We start from the raw sequence: 23,122 nt of genomic DNA, 5'->3' as shown, positions 1-23,122 counted from the left end.
GATATAGAGATCTGCATTACAGAGGAGATAGAGAACTGCATTACAGAGGAGATAGAGAACTGCATTACAGAGGAGATAGAGAACTGCATTACAGAGGAGATAGAGATCTGCATTACAGAGGGGATAGAGAACTGCAATACAGAGGAGATAGAGAACTGCATTACAGAGGAGATAGAGAACTGCATTACAGAGGAGATAGAGATCTGCATTACAGAGGATATAGAGATCTGCATTACAGAGGATATAGAGATCTGCATTACAGAGGATATAGAGATCTGCATTACAGAGGATATAGAGATCTGCATTACAGAGATAGAGATCTGCATTACAGAGATAGAGAACTGCATTACAGAGGAGATAGAGATCTGAATTACAGAGGAGATAGAGAACTGCATTACAGAGGAGATAGAGAACTGCATTACAGAGGAGATTCTAGAAAACTCCACAGTAATCAAACATTTTCATGTCTGAATTCTCTTCTGAACTCACTCCAGTGTTTCCCAAAAATTCACCCCAAGGCCCAGGTCAGAGAAGTGCATTGTGGGAATGTCTGCAGATATTCCATGTATAACGATAATTAATCACAATTAATATTCTACAACTACACCCTATACACCATACAGCCCCTTCTATAGGGGGTAGAAGGCCCCAATCACATCTGCACATTTTAGGTCTGTTAGAAAAAGTCCTCTTGAGTATGTAAGAAAGTAATGCAACTAGTAGGTCAACAAAATGGCTGGGCAGTCGGGACGTGATGCTGACGTGACGTGTCAGAGCTAGGGGAGGGGCCTGATGGTGGCGCCGCTGTGAGCAGGCGGAGGTGGCTCGGACGAACTAGTGGGCACAGAGCGGGGTGAGTGCCCACACATCCCCCGGTGGAAGGAAATCCCACACCAACAATTGCAGGTGACGGTCTTGAGCGCAGAGCTGGCAGGCTGAAATCGGCACCCTCGATCGGCCAGAGAAACACAGCGTCATACAGTGTCCCTGCTCGGACTGTCCGGTATCTGTCTGCATGTGAACACCATCTCCCTTTACCTCCCTTTCCCTCTCAGCACCTCTATGTCATTGCTCATACTGACTATGTATAGGGGGGGACAAGGAAGCAGTTCTTATCCATAAAGAGGGAGCATTAAGCTGACCAGGACGTCTCTGGAGCTTTGTAACAACCCTATACATCACTGTATCAGATGGACCGGATTCCCTCTGGAGGGTAAGAACTGCACAAGCTGTATGAAGAATCCCTCCTCAGGTATGAACTTTTACCTCTATATTTAAAGCGTTCTCTGACAAAGCCATCTTAGAAACTCTTTAAAGGGACCGCATGTCAATGTGCATATTAAATAGCAGAGGGATCTTAGAGTCAATAGGCCTGGAGGAAAACTAAGCTGTGAGATACATAAGGCTTGCTGATATCGAATATAGAACCCAGAAGAGGATTTAAAGCTTTTGACCGGTCCGTCTTTTCCTGGAACTCTCCTGTGCAGGTTACATAAAGGTCTTTAGCATTGGAAATTATTTTAAAGCATAAAGTGTGAACTTGCTGATAAGGGGTTCAGAGATAAGTCGGGAGACACAGTGTGGTCAATATCCTTTGTTTGTAGTTCCCCGCAGAGCACTCTGAGCTATAGAACTGTTTGTTTATATATCTTGACCCACTGCCAACATATATGAAAGATCTGGAGCGGGATTGTAAATATAAGAGCGGTCTATTGTGTACAAGACATTACCCACGGTTCCCAAGGGGGATCGCTCTAAACACCTGCAGACCTTCATGAAGTTTTACTGAAGAGTAATTGGAAGATACTACTTGCTTTTTCCCTTTTTTGCTTTTTAGCTTGTTTCCTTCATCGCCTTCGTGTAACAGAACACTATAAAGGACAAGACCATTGCATGTTGTGCAGCGGAGCCAGCTAGGGGGTCTCTTCATCATATATGAACTGAGAATACAGATCCTGGCTCTGCTTAGTCTGAGTTAGAGCCGATTTCATCTTCCCCTTTGCCTCTGTGGCAGAGACCAAGGGTACGGACTGATTCCTAAAGGGAGCTAAACTCTTGGTCTCTTTAATTATCGATCATTAAGGGAAGGGGGGAAGACATCAAAAGAGAATATGAGAGGTCGGTCACAAAAAGCGACAGAACCCAAGACCCCTAAAGAGAGCTTAAATACGAGCACAATCCAGAAATATCTTAAGGACGCAAGTTCAAAAAGCCCAGGTCTGGAAAAAAAGCGAACAAGTACAAAGGAAAAGAAGAAAGAACTAGGAAAACTTAAAGTGGATCAAAGTGAAAAATCCAGGGAAGAATTGGATCTGGAGGGAGAGCCTGATTCCAGTATAATAGAAGATCAAAGGAAAATGGCTCTTATTCCAACAAAAACGCAAATGCTGGAAATGTTCGAAAAATTAGAAAATTTGATTAAAGCAGAGATTTCGAATGTAAGGTTGGATATGGGCCATTTATTGAGAAGGGTTGAAGAAGCGGAGGAATAACAGGAAAACAGGCCCAAGAAATATTAGATCTAAAAATGCAAATGAAGAGAATGCAAATTGACCATCGAGATATATTGTGCAAACTGGAAGAACAAGAAAATCAGAGCCGTCCTCAAAATCTCAGGATCAGAGCTTTACCAGAAAAGCAAGGGGACGACCTAGTGACTAAACTGAAAAAAATATTTAATCCAATCCTGGACTGAAGGTTAGACGAGGATCTTAAGATAGACCGTGTACACAGGGTCAGGAAGCCCCCTGGCCTGAGGGAGGAAATTCCCAGGGATGTCATTATTAAATTTCACCTTTATGAAGACAAAGCCAGAATATGGAGCAAACTCAGAGGAGTTTCCCCAGTGAAATTTGAGAGTGTGGAACTCCAAATATTCTCTGACTGATCAGCAGGAACTCTGGCATGGAGACGTCAACTAAAACCACTTCTAGAGCAATTGAGGAAGGCCAACATTAAATATAGCTGGGGTTTCCCAGTATCCTTATTGGTGCAGAAAGAAGGAAGAACTGTTAGATTAAAGTTCCTGGAAGACCTTCAAGATTTCTGTAAAAACTTGGACATTCCAGTTCCAAATGTCCCTAGATAGAGGGAAAAAGGAAGAGGGAAGGAGAAAAAAGGAAGGAAAGGGGAAAGGAAAAAAAAGAAAAAAAGGGGAACTCGGACAGGACTAGATGGTCATTCTTAACAATATGGTTACTTTCAAACCTTAAATTTAATGAATTATAGATTAGAGGGTAATGACCTGGAAAGGGTGGGGATGAGGGAGGGCTAACTTACATGGAAAGGAATTGATGGGAGGTTGAAGGGTTTGGGGGAGGAATAGGCCACCCTATTGCGCCCGCTCCCGCCCCTCCTCCCCCCCTGAGGAGTTGGGGGGAGGGGGGAGGACACGGGAGGCCGCGATTAGAGCCACACCCTAGGAGAAGAAGTACGTTAGACCCGTGGACATGTTTGTTCCATGGGATAGCTGACTCAGTTAGACAATATAAAGCTTCTATTATCCCTACCTTGTTGAATACCGCAAAAAGTCAGATCCCGAAAAAATGTCAGGAAGCAGAGAGCCCAAAAATTCGGGACTGGATTTTTCGTGTCAACGAAATACAGAACTTAGAATGTTATGATGATAGGGGAGCAGAAGTAGATGAAGGGACAGAGCGAAAAGACAAATGGGAAAAGTGGCAAGCATTTAAAAAAACATGGAGATACGTTGAGGAGATTACACGTTAATTTTAAAGGGGTCAAGTCTGGGAGAATAATAGGTTAACCTCCGTCTTTAGTAAATACTGCAAGATATGGGGGGGGGGGGGGTTTCTTGGGATTGGTTGGGGTTATTTATTGAAAGCATGTTTTAGGGTGTTTTTCATACTATTTTCTGGTGTATGTTGTGTTTGTATTATAAAATAAATAAAGAATGGAAAAAAAAAGAAAAAAGAAACAGTCCTCTTGCCGTTTCTTTGATTTGGTTTCCAGAAAAATGCTCATTATATAGAGATCACTGGTAACACATGTAAAACACGCCTAAAACATGCAACATGCATACCAGGCACCGCAACATGCAGACATGAGGGGCCCTCTGTATGAATGACACCAACTATAGAACGAAACACAAAAAAAATCTATGAAAATATGCAAGTATAATTACATCGTATGTAAAGATAAGACCTTCCTTGGATGGAGTATGGAAGGGTTTGGTCCTCTGTCAGGTATTTATTGCCGTCTATGTGAGATTCACCTCCTCTATCTGTCCTGGTGGCCATTGTTACAGAGACAGAAGGTCATGGGAAATCCAACTGTTTTGTGTTGTCATCAGAAGAGGAAAAGAGGGAAGATCCTCCAATGGGACAACTGTCTATGAGGATATATCCTCTCACACCAAATAGCCCTCCCCTTACTTCCTGCTGTGTATCTGGGACAGGAAGTAGATGGAAATCGCCCACCTAGGACAGAGAATAAGAAAAAAATGAATGGGGTCCTAACCCAGATAGTCATGGGAAATCCAACTGTTTTATGTTGTCACGGAAAGAGGAACAGAGGAAAGATCCTCCAATAAGACAACTGTTCCAGTGACAACTGTCTATGAGGTGGACATCCTCTACCTTCAAAGAGCCCTCCCCTTACTTCCTGCTCTGTATCTAGGACAGGAAGTAGATGGAAATCTCTCTCACAGACAGAGAATGAAAAAAGAAAAACCCTTCCGTACTTTCACCAAAACAATGGCTTTGGCTTACTTTACACATGAAATCTGCCTCATTTTAGGATTTCTTTATCCCTGGTAAGAGAAAGACTAACAATCTGATCACAATACTCATACACCTGCAATGATTACTATCCCATAATCCCATAATATTACCACCCTTCTAATGATTACAAGCTCCCGCTAACAGCTACAGGTGGTAGGACTGGCACAGAGACAGGACGGTTTTACTGGAGAACATCCAGAAGGCGGGGTAGACTTGCTCGGTAAAGCGGGCATTAAATTTGTAAATCTGACTAAATTTTTTCCCAATACAGTAGAAGGCCACATAGCTGTTGTCAATGTTCAGCAGCACCCCGTATTTGTTGGTGTGGGGGGTGGTGAGGTCGGTCTGCTTGTCATCATGCCATGCCTGTAGCTTGCCATTGCACCACTCGATGCACCAGGACACTTTGTTGCGGCCAAGGCGGCTCTCCGTTCCGATGCGTGGGATGCTCTGGTAGGCCACGCCGAAGCCGCTGAAGTTCCCTTCTTCCTTCTCCACCTCCCAGTAGTGAATGCCGCTAGAGAAACCTTGGCGACCCAGCACCTGGGAGCAGCTGACAAACCTTAAGGGGTCATCCGGGTAGCCTAGGGGGACGTCGCTGACCATCATCTTGGTGAAATTGTCCTGCATGGTGATCTTCTTGTGAGCGGTGCGAGCGTCGACAAACAAGATCTCAGCATCTGAGGAGGAAACAGACCAAGTGATAGAAGTCATAGATGAGGGGAGATCTGACCACACAAGGGGTGTCAGCGTGGAACTTACATTTCAGGAGTTGTTCTCTGGAGTCCGGCAGTGCAGCGGCAGCGGGGCGAGGAGCTCTCTGTGGCTTGGCTGAAACATAAAGGGGGTCTTCATTAGGATCTTCATTATGTGTCAAGTCACAACTTCTAACCTGCATACAGAAGTCATTCGATCGATATGACAGCCAAGCTAATGCCACATTCAGGAAGAGGGACCAGCAATGGCTGCCAATGAATGTCCTTCATCACCGGCTTCCTTTAACCTCTCTACCCACCTGAAGACCTGACCTGTTTACAAGTAAAAATCTGTATTTTCTGCTAGAAAATTACTTAGAACCCCCCCAAACATTACAATCACCGGACACTTTATTAGGTACACTGGCTCAATCGCTTGGTAACACAAATTGCTAATCAGCCAATCACATGGCAGCAACTCCATGCATTTAGGCATCTAGGCGTGATGAAGATGACTTGCTGCATCAGAATGGTGAAGAAAGGGGATCTCGGTGACTTTGAAGGTGGCAGGGTTGGTTGTTGGTGGCAGACGGGCCGGTCTGAGTATTTCTGGGATTTTCACACACAACCATCTCTCGGGATTACAGAGAGTGGTGGGAAAAAGAGAAAATATCCAGTGAGCGGCAGTTGTGTGGAGGAAAACGCCTTGTTGATGTCAGAGGTTAGAGGAGAATGGGCAGACTGGTTCCAGATGATAGAAAGACTCAAATAACCCCTTGTTACATCCAAGGTATGCAGAATACCATCTCTGAACACACAACACGTCCAACCTTGAAGCAGATAGGCTACAGCAGCAGAAGACCACACCGGGTGCCACTCCTGTCAGCTAAGAACAGGAAACTGAGGCTACAATCGGCACAGGATCACCAAAACTGGACAATAGAAGATTGGAAAAAAACGTTGCCTGGTCTGATGAGTCTGGATTTCAGCTCCGACATTCAAATGGTGGGGTCAGACTTTGACCCATCCTGCCTTAAATCACCGGTTCAGGCTGGTGGTGGGGGTGTAATGGTGTGGGGGATGGGATATCACCGGTTCAGGCTGGTGGTGGGGGGTGTAATGGTGTGGGGGATGGGGTATCACCGGTTCAGGCTGGTGGTGGGGGTGTAATGGTGTGGGGGATGGGGTGTCACCAGTTCAGGCTGGTGGTGGGGGTGTAATGGTGTGGGGGATGGGGTATCACCGGTTCAGGCTGGTGGTGGGGGTGTAATGGTGTGGGGGATGGGATATCACCGGTTCAGGCTGGTGGTGGGGGTGTAATGGTGTGGGGGATGGGATATCACCGGTTCAGGCTGGTGGTGGGGGTGTAATGGTGTGGGGGATGGGATATCACTGGTTCAGGCTGGTGGTGGGGGTGTAATGGTGTGGGGGATGGGATATCACCGGTTCAGGCTGGTGGTGGGGGTGTAATGGTGTGGGGGATGGGATATCACTGGTTCAGGCTGGTGGTGGGGGTGTAATGGTGTGGGGGATGGGATATCACCGGTTCAGGCTGGTGGTGGGGGTGTAATGGTGTGGGGGATGGGGTATCACTGGTTCAGGCTGGTGGTGGGGGTGTAATGGTGTGGGGGATGGGATATCACCGGTTCAGGCTGTTGGTGGGGGTGTAATGGTGTGGGGGATGGGGTGTCACCGGTTCAGGCTGGTGGTGGGGGTGTAATGGTGTGGGGGATGGGATATCACCGGTTCAGGCTGGTGGTGGGGGTGTAATGGTGTGGGGGATGGGATATCACCGGTTCAGGCTGGTAATGGGGGTGTAATGGTGTGGGGGATGGGATATCACCGGTTCAGGCTGGTGGTGGAGGTGTAATGGTGTGGGGGATGGGATATCACCGGTTCAGGCTGGTGGTGGGGGTGTAATGGTGTGGGGGAGGGGATATCACCGGTTCAGGCTGGTGGTGGGGGTGTAATGGTGTGGGGGATGGGATATCACCGGTTCAGGCTGGTGGTGGGGGTGTAATGGTGTGGGGGATGGGATATCACCGGTTCAGGCTGGTGGTGGGGGTGTAATGGTGTGGGGGAGGGGATATTACCGGTTCAGGCTGGTGGTGGGGGTGTAATGGTGTGGGGGATGGGATATCACCGGTTCAGGCTGGTAATGGGGGTGTAATGGTGTGGGGGATGGGATATCACTGGTTCAGGCTGGTGGTGGGGGTGTAATGGTGTGGGGGATGGGATATCAGGCTGGTGGTGGGGGTGTAATGGTGTGGGGGATGGGATATCACCGGTTCAGGCTGGTGGTGGAGGTGTAATGGTGTGGGGGATGGGATATCACCGGTTCAGGCTGGTGGTGGGGGTGTAATGGTGTGGGCGATGGGATATCACCGGTTCAGGCTGGTGGTGGGGGTGTAATGGTGTGGGGGATGGGATATCACCGGTTCAGACTGGTGGTGGGGATGTAATGGTGTGGGGGATGGGATATCACCGGTTCAGGCTGGTGGTGGGGGTGTAATGGTGTGGGCGATGGGATATCACCGGTTCAGGCTGGTGGTGGGGGTGTAATGGTGTGGGGGATGGGATATCACCGGTTCAGACTGGTGGTGGGGATGTAATGGTGGGGGGGATGGGATATCACCGGTTCAGGCTGGTGGTGGGGGTGTAATGGTGTGGGGGATGGGGTATCACCGGTTCAGGCTGGTGGTGGAGGTGTAATGGTGTGGGGGAGGGGATATCACCGGTTCAGGCTGGTGGTGGGGGTGTAATGGTGTGGGGGATGGGATATCACCGGTTCAGGCTGGTGGTGGAGGTGTAATGGTGTGGGGGATGGGGTATCACCGGTTCAGGCTGGTGGTGGAGGTGTAATGGTGTGGGGGATGGGATATCACCGGTTCAGGCTGGTGGTGGGGGTGTAATGGTGTGGGGGATGGGATATCACCGGTTCAGGCTGGTGGTGGGGGTGTAATGGTGTGGGGGATGGGATATCACCGGTTCAGGCTGGTGGTGGGGGTGTAATGGTGTGGGGGATGGGATATCACTGGTTCAGGCTGGTGGTGGGGGTGTAATGGTGTGGGGGATGGGGTATCACCTTTTCAGGCTGGTGGTGGAGGTGTAATGGTGTGGGGGATGGGGTATCACTGGTTCAGGCTGGTGGTAGTGGGGGTGTAATGGTGTGGGGGATGGGATATCACCGGTTCAGGCTGGTGGTGGGGGTGTAATGGTGTGGGGGATGGGGTATCACCGGTTCAGGCTGCTGGTGGGGGTGTAATGGTGTGGGGGATGGGATATCACCGGTTCAGGCTGGTGGTGGGGGTGTAATGGTGTGGGGGATGGGGTATCACCGGTTCAGGCTGGTGGTGGGGGTGTAATGGTGTGGGGGATGGGGTATCACCGGTTCAGGCTGGTGGTGTAATGGTGTGGGGGATGGGGTATCACCGGTTCATGCTGATGGTGGGGGTGTAATGGTGTGGGGGGATGGGATATCTCTGGTTCAGGCTGGTGGTGGGGGGTGTAATGGTGTGGGGGATGGGATATCACCGGTTCAGGCTGGTGGTGTAATGGTGTGGGGGGATGGGGTATCACCGGTTCAGGCTGGTGGTGGGGGTGTAATGGTGTGGGGGATGGGATATCACCGGTTCAGGCTGGTGGTGGGGGTGTAATGGTGTGGGGGATGGGGTATCACCGGTTCAGGCTGGTGGTGTAATGGTGTGGGGGATGGGGTATCACCGGTTCATGCTGATGGTGGGGGTGTAATGGTGTGGGGGATGGGATATCACCGGTTCAGGCTGGTGGTGTAATGGTGTGGGGGGATGGGGTATCACCGGTTCAGGCTGGTGGTGGGGTGTAATGGTGTGGAGGATGGGATGTCCCCATCTTCTGATGGCTCCTTCCAGCAGGATAATGCACCATGTCACAAAGCTCCAATCATCTCACCACTGGACAATGAGGTCCCTGTACTCCAATGGTCTCCACACTCACCACATCTCATCCAATAGAGCACCTTTGGGTTGTGGTGGAATGGGAGATCGGCATCATGGATGTGCAGCCGACAAATCTGCAGCAACTGTGTGATGTCATCAGGTCACTATGGAGGAACATCTCTGAGGAACGTTTCCAACACCTTGTTGTATCTATTCCACCAAGAATGAAGGCCAAAGGGGGTCCAACCCACTACTAGTAAGGGGGACCTAATAAAGTGGCCGGTGACCTAATATATTTTTAGCGGAGGCCCTAGAGCTTGGGTCTCAAACTGGCGGCCCTCCAGCTGTTGCAAAACTACAAGTCCCATCATGCCTCTGCCTGTGGGAGTCATGCTTGTAAATGTCAGCCTTGCAATGCCTTATGGGACTTGTAGTTTTGCAACACCTGGAGGGCCGCCAGTTTGAGACCCCTGCCTTAGAGAATAAATTGGTGGGTGTTGCAATTTTTTTATGTCACACGGTATTTGCGCAGTGGTTTTCCAAATGCAAATTTTTTGGAAAAATAGGATTTTTATAACAGCTTACCTGTAAAATCCTTTTCATGGAGTACATCATGGGACACAGAGCACCATAGTAATATCTATGTGGGTTATACGCCACCTATAGGTGAATGGACACTGGTACACCCAAAAAACAGGAAGTGCCCCTCCCTATATAACCCCTCCCATAACGGGAGTACCTCCGTTTTTGTAGCAAAGCAATATATACACATATCCCAATAAGAGGGGAGGGAGCTCTGTGTCCCGTGATGTACTCCAAGAAAAGGATTTTACAGGTAAGCCGTTATAAAAATCCTATTTTCTTTATCGAACATCACGGGACACAGAGCACCATAGTAATGACTATATGGGATGTCCCAAAGCAATGCCACCTGAGAGGAGGGAGACACAAAGCCAGGTGTGAGGACCCTATACTGCTCCCCGCAGTACTGAAGGCGATGTCCTCCTACCATCTTACTGACCACCAAGTAGCGGCCTTACAAATCTGAGCCACAGAGGCTTGGTGATGCACTGCCCATGAAGCACTGACTGCCCAGGTAGAGTGCGCTTTAATCTGAAAGGGAGGAACCTTTCTTTTCAGGCCATAGGCCTGATTAATCACCTGACGAATCCAATTAGCAATAGTAGATTTCGATGCTCCCTGACCCTTTCTAGGGCCTTCTGGCAAAACAACAAAACATCAGTTTTCCGCATCTGAGCTGTCGCTTTCAGATAAGCCTTAACTGCTCTCACTACATCGAGAGAATGCAAGAATTTTTCTTCTGCAGAACAAGGTTCTGGAAAAAAGGAAGGTAGGGAAACATCTTGATTCAGATGAAAACCAGACACTACCTTTGGTAAAAAGGTTGGGTGAGGGTGAAGCACCACCTTATCCTTATGAATGATGAAGTATGGCTCTTAACAGGAGAAAACAGCCAACTCTGAAACTCTTCTTGTGGAGGTTACCGCAACTAGGAATACCAGTTTCCTTGTCAAAAGGAGCAAAGGAATATTACGTATAGGTTCAAAAGGTTGTCTTTGTAACACTGATAAAACCAGATTCAAATCCCATGGGCACAAGGGTGCTCTAAGTGGCGGAGTTATCCGAGTTACCCCTTGTATGAATGAACGGACTAAAGAATGTGAAGCAAGCGGCCTTTGGAAAAAACACTGTCAAGGCCGAAATCTGACCCTTGATTGTACTCAAGGCCAGCTTAATTTCTACTCCTAACTGTAGAAAGGCCAGAATTCTTCCTATGACATACTTTCGAGGATGCCAACTCTTGGTTTCACACCAGGCGACATAGGCCTTCCAAACCTTGTAATAAATGGTCCTGGATGCCGGCTTTCTGGCATTAATCAGGGTGGTTACTACTGAACCTGAAAGCCCCCGATTTTTTAGAATGTGGGCTTCAATAGCCACACCGTTAAATTTAGCGTCAGTAAGGCAGGATGGAACACCGGTCTCTGTGACAGAAGGTCCGGACAAGATAAAAGAGTCCATGACTCCCCTACTGCCATTCTCACGATCCCTGCATACCAGGGTCTTCTGGGCCATGCCGGGGCTACTAAGATTACCAGCTTCCCTTCTTCCCTGATCCTGTGGAGCAGCCATGGTAATAGCTGAACTGGAGGGAATGCATAAATCAGAGAAGACGGATCCCATGGGGTCACTAACACATCTATTCCGAATGCAAGTGGATCCCTTGTTCTTGCCTCAAAGTGGACGCCAACAGATCTACGTCTGGCGTACTCCATCTTTGGCATATGGCCTAAACAGACATAGGAATGTAGAGACCACTCTCCCGGCAACAACTGTTGAAGGCTTAAAAAATCTGCCTGCCATTTTTCCACTGCTGGAATGTAGACTGCAGATAGGCAAGGAACATGTTTCTCTGCCCAAGACAGAATGGTCCACCTCCCTTTGGGCTGCGTGGCTTCTGGTGCCCCCTTGGTGATTGATATAGGCCACTGCTGTGGCATTGTCGGATCATATCCTGACAAGAGAATTCCGCTACCTGAATGTCCAGGCTATCAGAGTCAGACGTACTGCCCGAATCTCTAGGATATTGATGGGCAAGGTCTTCTCGGACTCTGACCACTTTCCTTGAACCGTGATCTCTTCTAGGACTGCTCCCCAGCCCCATAGGCTGGCATCCGTTGTTACTACTCTCCAGGAAACTGGAATGAAGGATTTTCCTTTCTATAAATTCCTGGTTATCAACCACCAATTGAGACTCTGGCGTACTTTTGGAGCCAGATTCATTGGACAATCCAAGGCTTGGATCTGTTTGTTCCAAGCAGACAGAATACTGTGTGGCAACAGTCTTGAATGAAACTGGGCACAGGGAACTACTTCGAATCTTCGGACTACCTGTGGTGGAGGGACCTCAATCACTTCTACATTGTTCTCTCTGCCTGATTCACTTGGGGAAGCTGTTTTTTAACTTATTCCAGTGCCTGTATTGCTATCTTTGGCTGATTGTTTATTAATATCAGTACCAATATTTTTACTATGGACTATTCGTTTAATTTTATTGTGCTGCACTATTTTATTATTTTTTCTGTAGCCCAGGGCTACCACAGAGAGAACCCATTTGTCTTGGATTTCCTTTTGCCAAGTTTCTGAACCCACCAAAGTCTCCCCCCCCACTCGATCGAGCGGGGGTGCCCCTTCACAAGGAAGCCTTGGGACTCTGTTTGGTTATGAGGCTTACTCTTTTGCCCCTGATGGTGGAGGCCGTCAAGACTGCCTGGAAGGCTGTTGCCCCAGGCATGGGGGGGAGCATGTTTGAAAGAAGGATGTTTATTCTTTTTCATAGCCGGCAGAAGGGTACTCTTACCCCCAGAAATCTTTTGGATATATTTATCCAAAACTTCCCCAAACAACCTTTCTCCATGAAAGGGAAACCCAGCCAAGAGCTTCTTGCATGGTAACTCGGCTGACCAGTTCTTTAGCCACAGCACAGAGGAGATAGCAGCATCTACCGCTGGCAAATCCCATCTCTTTGTAAACTTTTCCTCCATAGGATACAGAAGAGAGAACTTCTTAGGAGGAGAAAACCGCTCATCTGGGTGATCCCAATCAGCATAAATCAGTTGCTCCAGTAACAGGTGCATAGGGAAAGCATGAAAACCCTGTGGGGGTCTTAGCGAACCCAAGGAGGAGAAGAAACCCTCATCCACCACTGCAGGGGGCAACTTATATCCAGAACGGACCAACTCCGTAAGGGATTGGATTAGCAATTTCTGAGATTTCGAAGTTGAGAAAAGTTCTTCAGATGCTGAACCCTCACAAGAGGAGTCATCCGAACGTCTTTCTGCCTGATCCCCCAAAGGTACCCCAATATCTCCTGCCCCTTCTGGTTCCAATACTGGAAGGTCAAGGGCAGGAGAGGGGGATCTGCTGCGTTTTCTCCCCTCCTGGGAGGAAGATGTGAGCATATCAGCTATTTTCCCTTCCAAACCAGCCAGAGCTAAAGCCAAATCGTCCTCAGTGACGTATGCAGAGGCCGAAATGTTTGGAGCTCACTACAATGCCCGAGAGTCTAGGTGGCTCAGACTGGCCAGATACACCAGGTCTTTCAGGGGAGGATTGAACTGCGGACATGTGACTAGGAGACTCAGACTTTGACCGCAGCGACCTTGCGCTCCCCCGTGTTGTATTCCCCTTTTTACGGGAAGACATAGTCCTAAGCACAAAAAGCAGAGGTACTAACACAGTGCATCTACTGCCGAGCTTTAGTCCAGCAAATGAATAATGCCGCTATAAATGCTGAGTAAAACGTGCCCTCTTGAAAATGCCTGTATCCAAACACCCATACAGCTTACATGCCCTTGTATGCTCTGTGTTCCTCCGTCAGCCAACCAGACACTTCCAGAGCGAAATGCTTTTAAAGCCAGTAATCCTTGCTCCTGCGCCATGTATCACATGCATGCCGTTTCCACGTGCACACTGGTAGCGTCTAAGCCACGCCCCCGTGTTCTTAGGCTCCGCCCCTGTTTTCTATTAAAAAAAGAAAGAAAACTTTTCCTACGCGTGTGTGAGAGGACAGGCCGGTCCCATGGCGGGGACAGATCGAGGGGAGGGGCCCCAAAACCCCCACTGATGGCTGACAGAGCGGAGAGGGAGCATTGCTGTCCACAGAAGCCTTTGCTGATACTGAAGCCTGGAATGTTGGAAGCCAGGTATGTTGCTTTTACACCCTCTAGTGGCAAAACACAGGCAAGGCAACTCATATTCACAGAAGAAAGTCCAAAAGTGAAACATCTGTCTGCCAAGGGGCACATCAGGGTTGCTTGTCTGCATGGGTCTAATACAGGGGTCTTCAAACTATGGCCCTCCAGTTGTTCAGGAACTACAATTCCCATCATGCCTAGTCATGTCTGTGAATGTCAGAGTTTCACAATGCCTCATGGGATGTGTAGTTCCCCAACAGCTGGAGGGCCATAGTTTGAGGATCCCCGGTATAATCTTTTGCCAAAGCTTCTGTGTGGTCTTGCCCACATAGAAGCAATTGCAACTACATAGTAGAAGATAGACAACTGCATTGGTTTGGCGATTTGAAAAGTGTTTTGGTATGAATCGCGTTCCATTGGGTAAGTATATATCTTTTCTAGAGTCCATATATTTGCAGTATGTGCATCAACCATAAGGAAAAGTTCTTAGTGTTCTGCATGGGTCTCCTCTCTTGGATCCCCGAAACTCACTCTTCACTAAGAGATCACCCAAGGAGGTAGCACGTCTATATGTCATGGTGGGAACAGGAGGTACAAAAGGTCCTACTACAGGATCTGAGGTCGAACGATGCCAATATTTTTTACAGATTTGTGTAATTTGAGCATGGTCACTGGAATAAGTGGTAATGATGCAAGTTTCCGAGGGTTTAGTTCTGGGGGTCAGTAGATCACGTCTGTTAGTTTCTGTATCTTTGTTTGGCTTTATAGAGGACTTGTTGATACATATATACATCCATCTTTTCTATTTTCCTACCAGATATCTGTTCCCACCAGTAAGGGGCTATCCTTGTGAGCTTCGATGGATCGCTCCGAGGCGGATATCTGATCTGCTTCCACTCAATTAGCTGCAACTATTTCAGCTTTTCATCCCATCTTTATGGGATTGAATCCTCAAACACTTCAAGCCATATTAATACACTATGAAGGTGCAGCTCAGCAGAATCTAAGACCTGACCTTCCGCCTTCCCTACTGACTTGTATTGTCGAAAAGAAAACACAGAGTTGTGAATACAAGATATATTCATTCCATCTACTACATGTGCCATATTGTTGCCAAACCAGCTAATTGTAAATGATAACAAATGTTACTTCAGTATTGATACACCTCCTCCCTTTTTCCTTGAGTAGAAATAGAACAGCATGCTTTCATGTAACCCCTGAAGAAGGAAATATTTACCTCCACAAATCCCCCTCTCACTTTCCCAAACATGTCGGGAATCTCGGCTCACACACCACATTATCTTGACGCCCAGTCTTGACCTGCGGTGTGTCCCGAGTACAGCAGCTGTTTTATTCTTTGCTATGTGTTCTACCCATTGTTTTTAGGTGATTTTTGTACATACACATATTGTCGCTCATTTTTGTACTAATAAAGTTTATAGACTTTTTACCTACTTTATACTCTTATTTGGTGCACCCTATTCTTAATTTCCTCTTTGTCCGCAATATCCCTGGGGCAAACTCTTTCTCCATATATTTTTCATTGGGACGTGACACAGAGTGTTGGGTTCTCCAAAATTCCTGGTTAGTTTCCACTCCTTTCCTTTCCTTTGTACACCAAGATAAAAGGGACTCAGATATAAGGGGTGCCCTGTGGACTCTGATGTAAGGAGGGCTTTTGGGACCCTGATTTAAGGGGAAATACTGAGAACTCTAAAGTGGGAACTTTTGGTGAGCAGAACCCCCCCCCCCTTACAGAGACCTTCTTTACACCAGGGCGTTCCCCCTTAACATAAATTTGTGTGCGGTGCTAAAATGTCCGGGTTTGGCTTGAAGAAAAGATGGCAACCCCCTAGGTATGACCACTTAAAGTCAAGTGGTCAAATGATTTGGTAGTGGCAGATGATTATTGCCAAACGTCTTTTGTCCTTGGGTTCCACACACAACAGACTCTTGGGGGGGGGGGGGGGGGGGTGGAGACCAGATAATTATTGCTCCTCCCTGTTAGATGGAACGCCAGCACCACACTCCGCCCCCCTCCCAGGAAATGGCGGATGACCTTTCATCGGACCTCCATTGTACGTACCGTCAGGTAGATGGGACTCCGCAGCGTTCGGTGGGTTGTTTCCAAGAGGCGTTGGTTTATCTGGAAAACAAGGATGGACACAATTGATTGAGGATCAGATAAGGGGTCTCCTCTAGGTGCCTACACAGGTTTGGGTGGTGCCCTCCCTGTGTCTGATTTCTGATTAATAAATCAATCGTTTTACATTGGAGGTCATCCTCACTCTAATGTGCCCCCCCTGAGCTATCCTTCCTCGGGGGCAAGCCATCCTCTCATGGCTTGGAAAAGGCTGACACTGGGGTCTGTGAGGGGTCCAGACATGGGGGGGACCTTCTTATCTATATTCTAGTCCTAACTCTATCTCTAACCCAGCAGGAAGATCTTTCATATGTCTCTCTGCCATCTTATGCCCTCATGTAGGGGCCACAAGGGTGGAATCTCCGGGAACTGGAAAGTGAACAGCACACATCCCTATTGAAGGGTCACTCCACCCAGGACTAATATCTCATTGTATTTTGTTAGACGCTGTAGAGGGTTAATTACCGAGAGTTTAATTTATAATCGGGTTTACATGGATCTCGGTATTTGATTTTCTGGGTCTGCCACCAGTACAAGGGGTCCCACCATCCCTGATGGGATTAAAATGGGAGAAGGACAGGACTGGGAACTATGGCAGAAAGAAATTACTGCTGGAATCCCCAATAGGTGTGTTACACACTCCTGACCCCTGTACTCTGTACATTACACACTCCTGACCCCTGTACTCTGTACATTACACACTCCTGACCCCTGTACTCTGTACATTACACACTCCTGACTCCTGCACTCTGTACATTACACACTCCTGACCCCTGTACTCTGTACATTACACACTCCTGACTCCTGTACTCTGTACATTACACACTCCTGTCCCCTGTACTCTGTACATCACACACTCCTGGCCCCTGCACTCTGTACATTACACACTCCTGGCCCCTGCACTCTGTACATTACACACTCCTGGCCCCTGCACTCTGTACATTACACACTCCTGGCCCCTGTACGTTACACACTCCTGACCCGGCACTCTGTATGTTACACACTCCTGACCCCTGCACTCTGTACATTACACACTCCTGTCCCCTGTACGTTACACACTCCTGACCCGGCACTCTGTATGTTACACACTCCTGACCCCTGCACTCTGTACGTTACACACTCCTGACCCCTGTACTCTGTACATTACACACTCCTGACTCCTGCACGCTGTACATTACACACTCCTGACCCCTGCACTCTGTACATTACACACTCCTGACCCCTGCACTCTGTACATTACACACTCCTGACCCCTGCACTCTGTACATTACACACTCCTGACCCCTGCACTCTGTACATTACACACTCCTGACCCCTGCACTCTGTACATTACACACTCCTGACCCCTGAACTCTGTACATTACACACTCCTGACCCCTGCATTCTGTACATTACACACTCCTGACCCCTGTACTCTGTACATTACACACTCCTGTCCCCGTACTCTGTACATTACACACTCCTGTCCCCGTACTCTGTACATTACACACTCCTGACCCCGCACGCTGTACGTTACACACTCCTGACCCCTGCATGCTGTACATTACACACTCCTGACCCCTGTACTCTGTACATTACACACTCCTGACCCCTGTACTCTGTACATTACACACTCCTGTCCCCTGTACTCTGTACATTACACATTCCTGACCCCTGTACTCTGTACATCACACACTCCTGACCCCTGCACTCTGTACGTTACACACTCCTGACCCCTGTACTCTGTACATTACACACTCCTGTCCCCTGTACGTTACACACTCCTGACCCGGCACTCTGTACGTTACACACTCCTGACACCTGCACTCTGTACGTTACACACTCCTGACCCCTGTACTCTGTAGGTTACACACTCCTGACCCCTGTACTCTGTACATTACACACGCCTGACCCCTGTACTCTGTAAATTACACACTCCTGACCCCTGAACTCTGTACATTACACACTCCTGACCCCTGAAATCTGTACATTACACACTCCTGACCCCTGTACATTACACAATCCTGACCCCTGTACGCTGTACGTTACACACACCTGACCCCTGCACGCTGTATGTTACACACTCCTGACCCCTGCACTCTGAGTTTTGCCCCCTTACCCATGCACCCTAACATTGACACTTACTCTTCTTGGGCCGCTTCTTAATCTTTTCCTCAAAGGGTTTTGGGGTGAAAGGAGGCTTCCAATTATTGAATTGCACTGTATGGAGAGAAAGGAAAATGAGAGGTTATAAAGTGATACCAGTCCTGACATATTCCCATATTAGGTGCCAGCCGTGTAAAGGCACCACATCGCCCCCTGTAGGCAGGTGACCGGTATTACATCATCAGTCTTCTGAGAAGCTCCGATGTGTATGGATGGAGAACAGAGAAGACATCCTATAAAGGGGTGACAGATATCTCATTACAGGAGGTGGAATCATCGTGGATGAAATGATGATTATAAGAAAAAAAATCAAAGATTTAGGATTTGTAGTGATAACTACATAGAGAATCCCCTCCCCCTCCCCCCGTATTATTCCATCATATCACAGGGTCCCTACCTGGCTCCGGTAACAGCCCCAACTCCGGCATCCTGGGTGGTCTCCATTCTAGTGGTTCCTCTGTATGGACGGGAGAGGAAGAGGTTAGGTGGACATTCAGTGACCGGTATTATAGGATGGACTGTACCACAGTCAGCCCCACGCCCCTTGGAAAGTGCGATTGTACAACCCACAATCAGAGAAGGCGGGACTACAAGTCCCAGCCAATCAGAAGGGAGGATGGGAGAAAGGTAGAGGACGACTACAACTAGCTTAGGATGAGATCCATTATCTGCAGAGACCATCTATTACCTCCAAAAATCTTCAACCTGGCAGATTTGCTAGACATGCGCAACTCGCTTCGTTCCGAATTCGTTTTTTCAAAAGAAATTCGACAAATTCGTTAATTCGAGAATCCGAAAATAAGAAAACTCGAAAATCTGAAAAGATAACAAACTAACAATAACTATTAAATTCTAGGTATTGGAATTTCCTTTCAAATTTGGCTGTTAGTGATCGTAATGAAAACGAATGTATCCGAAGTTACGAATTATCCGAAATAATGAATGCCGCATCTAAACGAATGGAACGTAACAAATTAATAATAATAATAATAAAAATGTTTTATTATTATTATTAATAATAATTCGTTACATTCCATTCATTTAGATGCGGCATTCATTATTTCGGATAATTCGTAACTTCGGATAAATTCGTTTTCATTACGATCACTAACAGCCAAATTTGAAAGGAAATTCCAATACCTATCATTTATTAGTTAGTTATTATTAGTTATCTTTTCGGATTTTCGATTATTTTGGGATTTTCGTTCTTTCTAATTTTCGGATTCTCTTTCTTATTTTTGGATTTTCGGATTTCCGAATTTTCATTCTTTCGAATTTTCGGATTTTCTTTCCTATTTCAGATTTCTGAATTTTCTAATTTATTTAAAATAACTCATTTTGATATATAACGAATGACCCGAAAAACGAAAAAACAAAACAAAAAAACAAATGAAACGAAAATGAAAACGAAGACATTTTTTGACTCATGTGTAAGACTTGCTCTCCATCACACCCGGGAATAGGAGCTCCGGCATTATTTCCCTCTGGAGTCCCAGCATTGACGGGTCACCTCCCAGCAGATTGGAGGGTGTACTCGTGTTAGGACAACTGTCAGTCTTCAGGGGGAAGCTCCTCGGGTCAGGATGACCGTTTCCTTTTTTCCCTTCAATATGACACTTATAAAACTTCTGTCTTCTGCCCCCACTCATTGCCTCCCCCACCACTTGTAAGACGTGAGCCCCTCTTCTCTGTGATGAAGGGGTGTCAGGCTGCGGGGACAGAAGCCAGCCGCTCTATAAGTGTCATATAGAAGAAACAAAATGCAGATGGTCGCAGCATTGGGACTCTCAAGGCCTGTATTTTGTGCGTTACATACTTCTTACCCCTGCGCTCTGTGTGCGTTACATACACCTGACCCCTGTGCGTTACATACACCTGACCCCTGTGCATTACATACACCTGACCCCTGTGCTCTGTGAGTTATATACTCCTGACCCCAGCACGTTACATAGTCCTGACCCCTGCGCTCTGTGCATTACATACTTCTTACCCCTGCGCTCTGTGCGTTACATACTCCTGACCCATGCGCTCTGTGTGCGTTACATACACCTGACCCCTGTGCGTTACATACACCTGACCCCTGTGCTCTGTGAGTTATATACTCCTGACCCCAGCACGTTACATACTCCTGACCCCTGCGCTCTGTGCATTACATACTTCTTACCCCTGCGCTCTGTGCGTTACATACTCCTGACCCATGCGCTCTGTGTGCATTACATACACCTGACCCCTGTGCGTTACATACACCTGACCCCTGCGCTCTGTGCGTTATATAATCCTGACCCCTGTGCTCTGTGCGTTACATACTCCTGACCCCTGCGCTCTGTGCGTACATATTTCTGACCCCTGCGCTCTGTGCGTACATATTTCTGACCCCTGCGCTGTGTGTTACATACTCCTGACCCATGTGCTTCTGTGTGTTACATACTCCTGACCCATACGCTCTGTGCGTTACATAATCCCGACCCCTGTGCTCTGTGCGTTACATACTCCTGACCCATTCGCTCTGTGTGTTACATACTCCTGACCCCTGCGCTCTGTGTGCGTTACATACACCTGACCCCTGTGCTCTGTGAGTTATATACTCCTGACCCCAGCACGTTACATACTCCTGACCCCTGCGCTCTGTGCATTACATACTTCTTACCCCTGCGCGTTACATACTCCTGACCCATGCGCTCTGTGTGCGTTACATACACCTGACCCCTGTGCGTTACATACACCTGACCCCTGTGCTCTGTGAGTTATATACTCCTGACCCCTGCACGTTACATACTCCTGACCCCTGCGCTCTGTGCATTACATACTTCTTACCCCTGTGCTCTGTGCGTTACATACTCCTGACCCCTGCGTGTTACATACTCCTGACCCCTGCGCTCTGTGCGTTATATAATCCTGACCCCTGTGCTCTGTGCGTTACATACTCCTGACCCTTGCGCTCTGTGCGTACATATTTCTGACCCCTGCGCTCTGTGCGTACATATTTCTGACCCCTGCGCTGTGTGTTACATACTCCTGACCCATGTGCTTCTGTGTGTTACATACTCCTGACCCATATGCTCTGTACATTACATAATCCTGACCCCTGTGCTCTGTGCGTTACATACTCCTGACCCCTGCGCTCTGTGCGTTACATACTCCTGACCCATTCGCTCTGTGTGTTACATACTCCTGACCCCTGCGCTCTGTGTGCGTTACATACACCTGACCCCTGTGCTCTGTGAGTTATATACTCCTGACCCCAGCACGTTACATACTCCTGACCCCTGCGCTCTGTGCATTACATACTTCTTACCCCTGCGCTCTGTGCGTTACATACTCCTGACCCATGCGCTCTGTGTGCATTACATACTTCTTACCCCTGCGCTCTGTGCGTTACATACTCCTGACCCCTGTGCGTTACATACACCTGACCCCTGTGCTCTGTGAGTTATATACTCCTGACCCCTGCACGTTACATACTCCTGACCCCTGCGCTCTGTGCATTACATACTTCTTACCCCTGTGCTCTGTGCGTTACATACTCCTGACCCCTGCGTGTTACATACTCCTGACCCCTGCGCTCTGTGCGTTATATAATCCTGACCCCTGTGCTCTGTGCGTTACATACTCCTGACCCTTGCGCTCTGTGCGTACATATTTCTGACCCCTGCGCTCTGTGCGTACATATTTCTGACCCCTGCGCTGTGTGTTACATACTCCTGACCCATGTGCTTCTGTGTGTTACATACTCCTGACCCATACGCTCTGTACATTACATAATCCTGACCCCTGTGCTCTGTGCGTTACATACTCCTGACCCCTGCGCTCTGTGCGTTACATACTCCTGACCCATTCGCTCTGTGTGTTACATACTCCTGACCCCTGCGCTCTGTGTGCGTTACATACACCTGACCCCTGTGCTCTGTGAGTTATATACTCCTGACCCCAGCACGTTACATACTCCTGACCCCTGCGCTCTGTGCATTACATACTTCTTACCCCTGCGCTCTGTGCGTTACATACTCCTGACCCATGCGCTCTGTGTGCATTACATACTTCTTACCCCTGCGCTCTGTGCGTTACATACTCCTGACCCCTGTGCGTTACATACACCTGACCCCTGTGCTCTGTGAGTTATATACTCCTGACCCCTGCACGTTACATACTCCTGACCCCTGCGCTCTGTGCATTACATACTTCTTACCCCTGTGCTCTGTGCGTTACATACTCCTGACCCCTGCGTGTTACATACTCCTGACCCCTGCACTCTGTGCGTTATAAAATCCTGACCCCTGTGCTCTGTGCGTTACATACTCCTGACCCCTGCGCTCTGTGCGTACATATTTCTGACCCCTGCGCTCTGTGCGTACATATTTCTGACCCCTGCGCTCTGTGCGTACATATTTCTGACCCCTGCGCTGTGTGTTACATACTCCTGACCCATGTGCTTCTGTGTGTTACATACTCCTGATCCATGTGCTTCTGTGTGTTACATACTCCTGACCCATACGCTCTGTGCGTTACATAATCCTGACCCCTGTGCTCTGTGCGTTACATACTCCTGACCCCTGCGCTCTGTGCGTTACATACTCCTGACCCCTGCGCTCTGTGCGTTACATACTCCTGACCCCTGCGCTCTGTGCGTTACATACTCCTGACCCATTCGCTCTGTGTGTTACATACTCCTGACCCCTGCGCTCTGTGTGCGTTACATACACCTGACTCTTGTGCTCTGTGCGTTACATACTCCTGACCCCTGCACTCTGTGCATTACATAATC

The 23,122-nt window shown here is 48.1% G+C and overlaps 1 protein-coding gene across 3 annotated transcripts in view; it reads right to left on the bottom strand.

Moving 5' to 3' along the window:
- Positions 1 to 23,122, bottom strand: part of TRIM25 (tripartite motif containing 25) — a 50,540-nt gene that overhangs the window by 3,931 nt on the left and 23,487 nt on the right. For 2 of the 3 annotated variants that reach the window (XM_073607116.1, XM_073607115.1), the window contains exons 7-11: positions 18,758 to 18,817; positions 18,340 to 18,414; positions 16,159 to 16,218; positions 5,505 to 5,573; positions 5,305 to 5,422 (exon numbers count right to left, since the gene is read on the bottom strand). In XM_073607116.1, coding sequence (XP_073463217.1) covers positions 5,305 to 5,422; positions 5,505 to 5,573; positions 16,159 to 16,218; positions 18,340 to 18,414; positions 18,758 to 18,817 — 382 coding nt within the window. Of the gene's footprint in view, positions 1 to 3,878; positions 5,423 to 5,504; positions 5,574 to 16,158; positions 16,219 to 18,339; positions 18,415 to 18,757; positions 18,818 to 23,122 lie in introns of those variants that run through there. The other variant, XM_073607114.1, reaches the window with a different exon arrangement.

The sequence above is a fragment of the Aquarana catesbeiana genome, linkage group LG12, assembly GCF_042186555.1.
Source record: "Aquarana catesbeiana isolate 2022-GZ linkage group LG12, ASM4218655v1, whole genome shotgun sequence".
In the NCBI taxonomy this organism is placed as follows: Eukaryota; Metazoa; Chordata; class Amphibia; order Anura; family Ranidae; genus Aquarana; species Aquarana catesbeiana.
The sequence above is the reverse complement of the archived record's forward strand: the minus strand, read 5'-3'. Positions and strand labels throughout refer to the sequence as shown.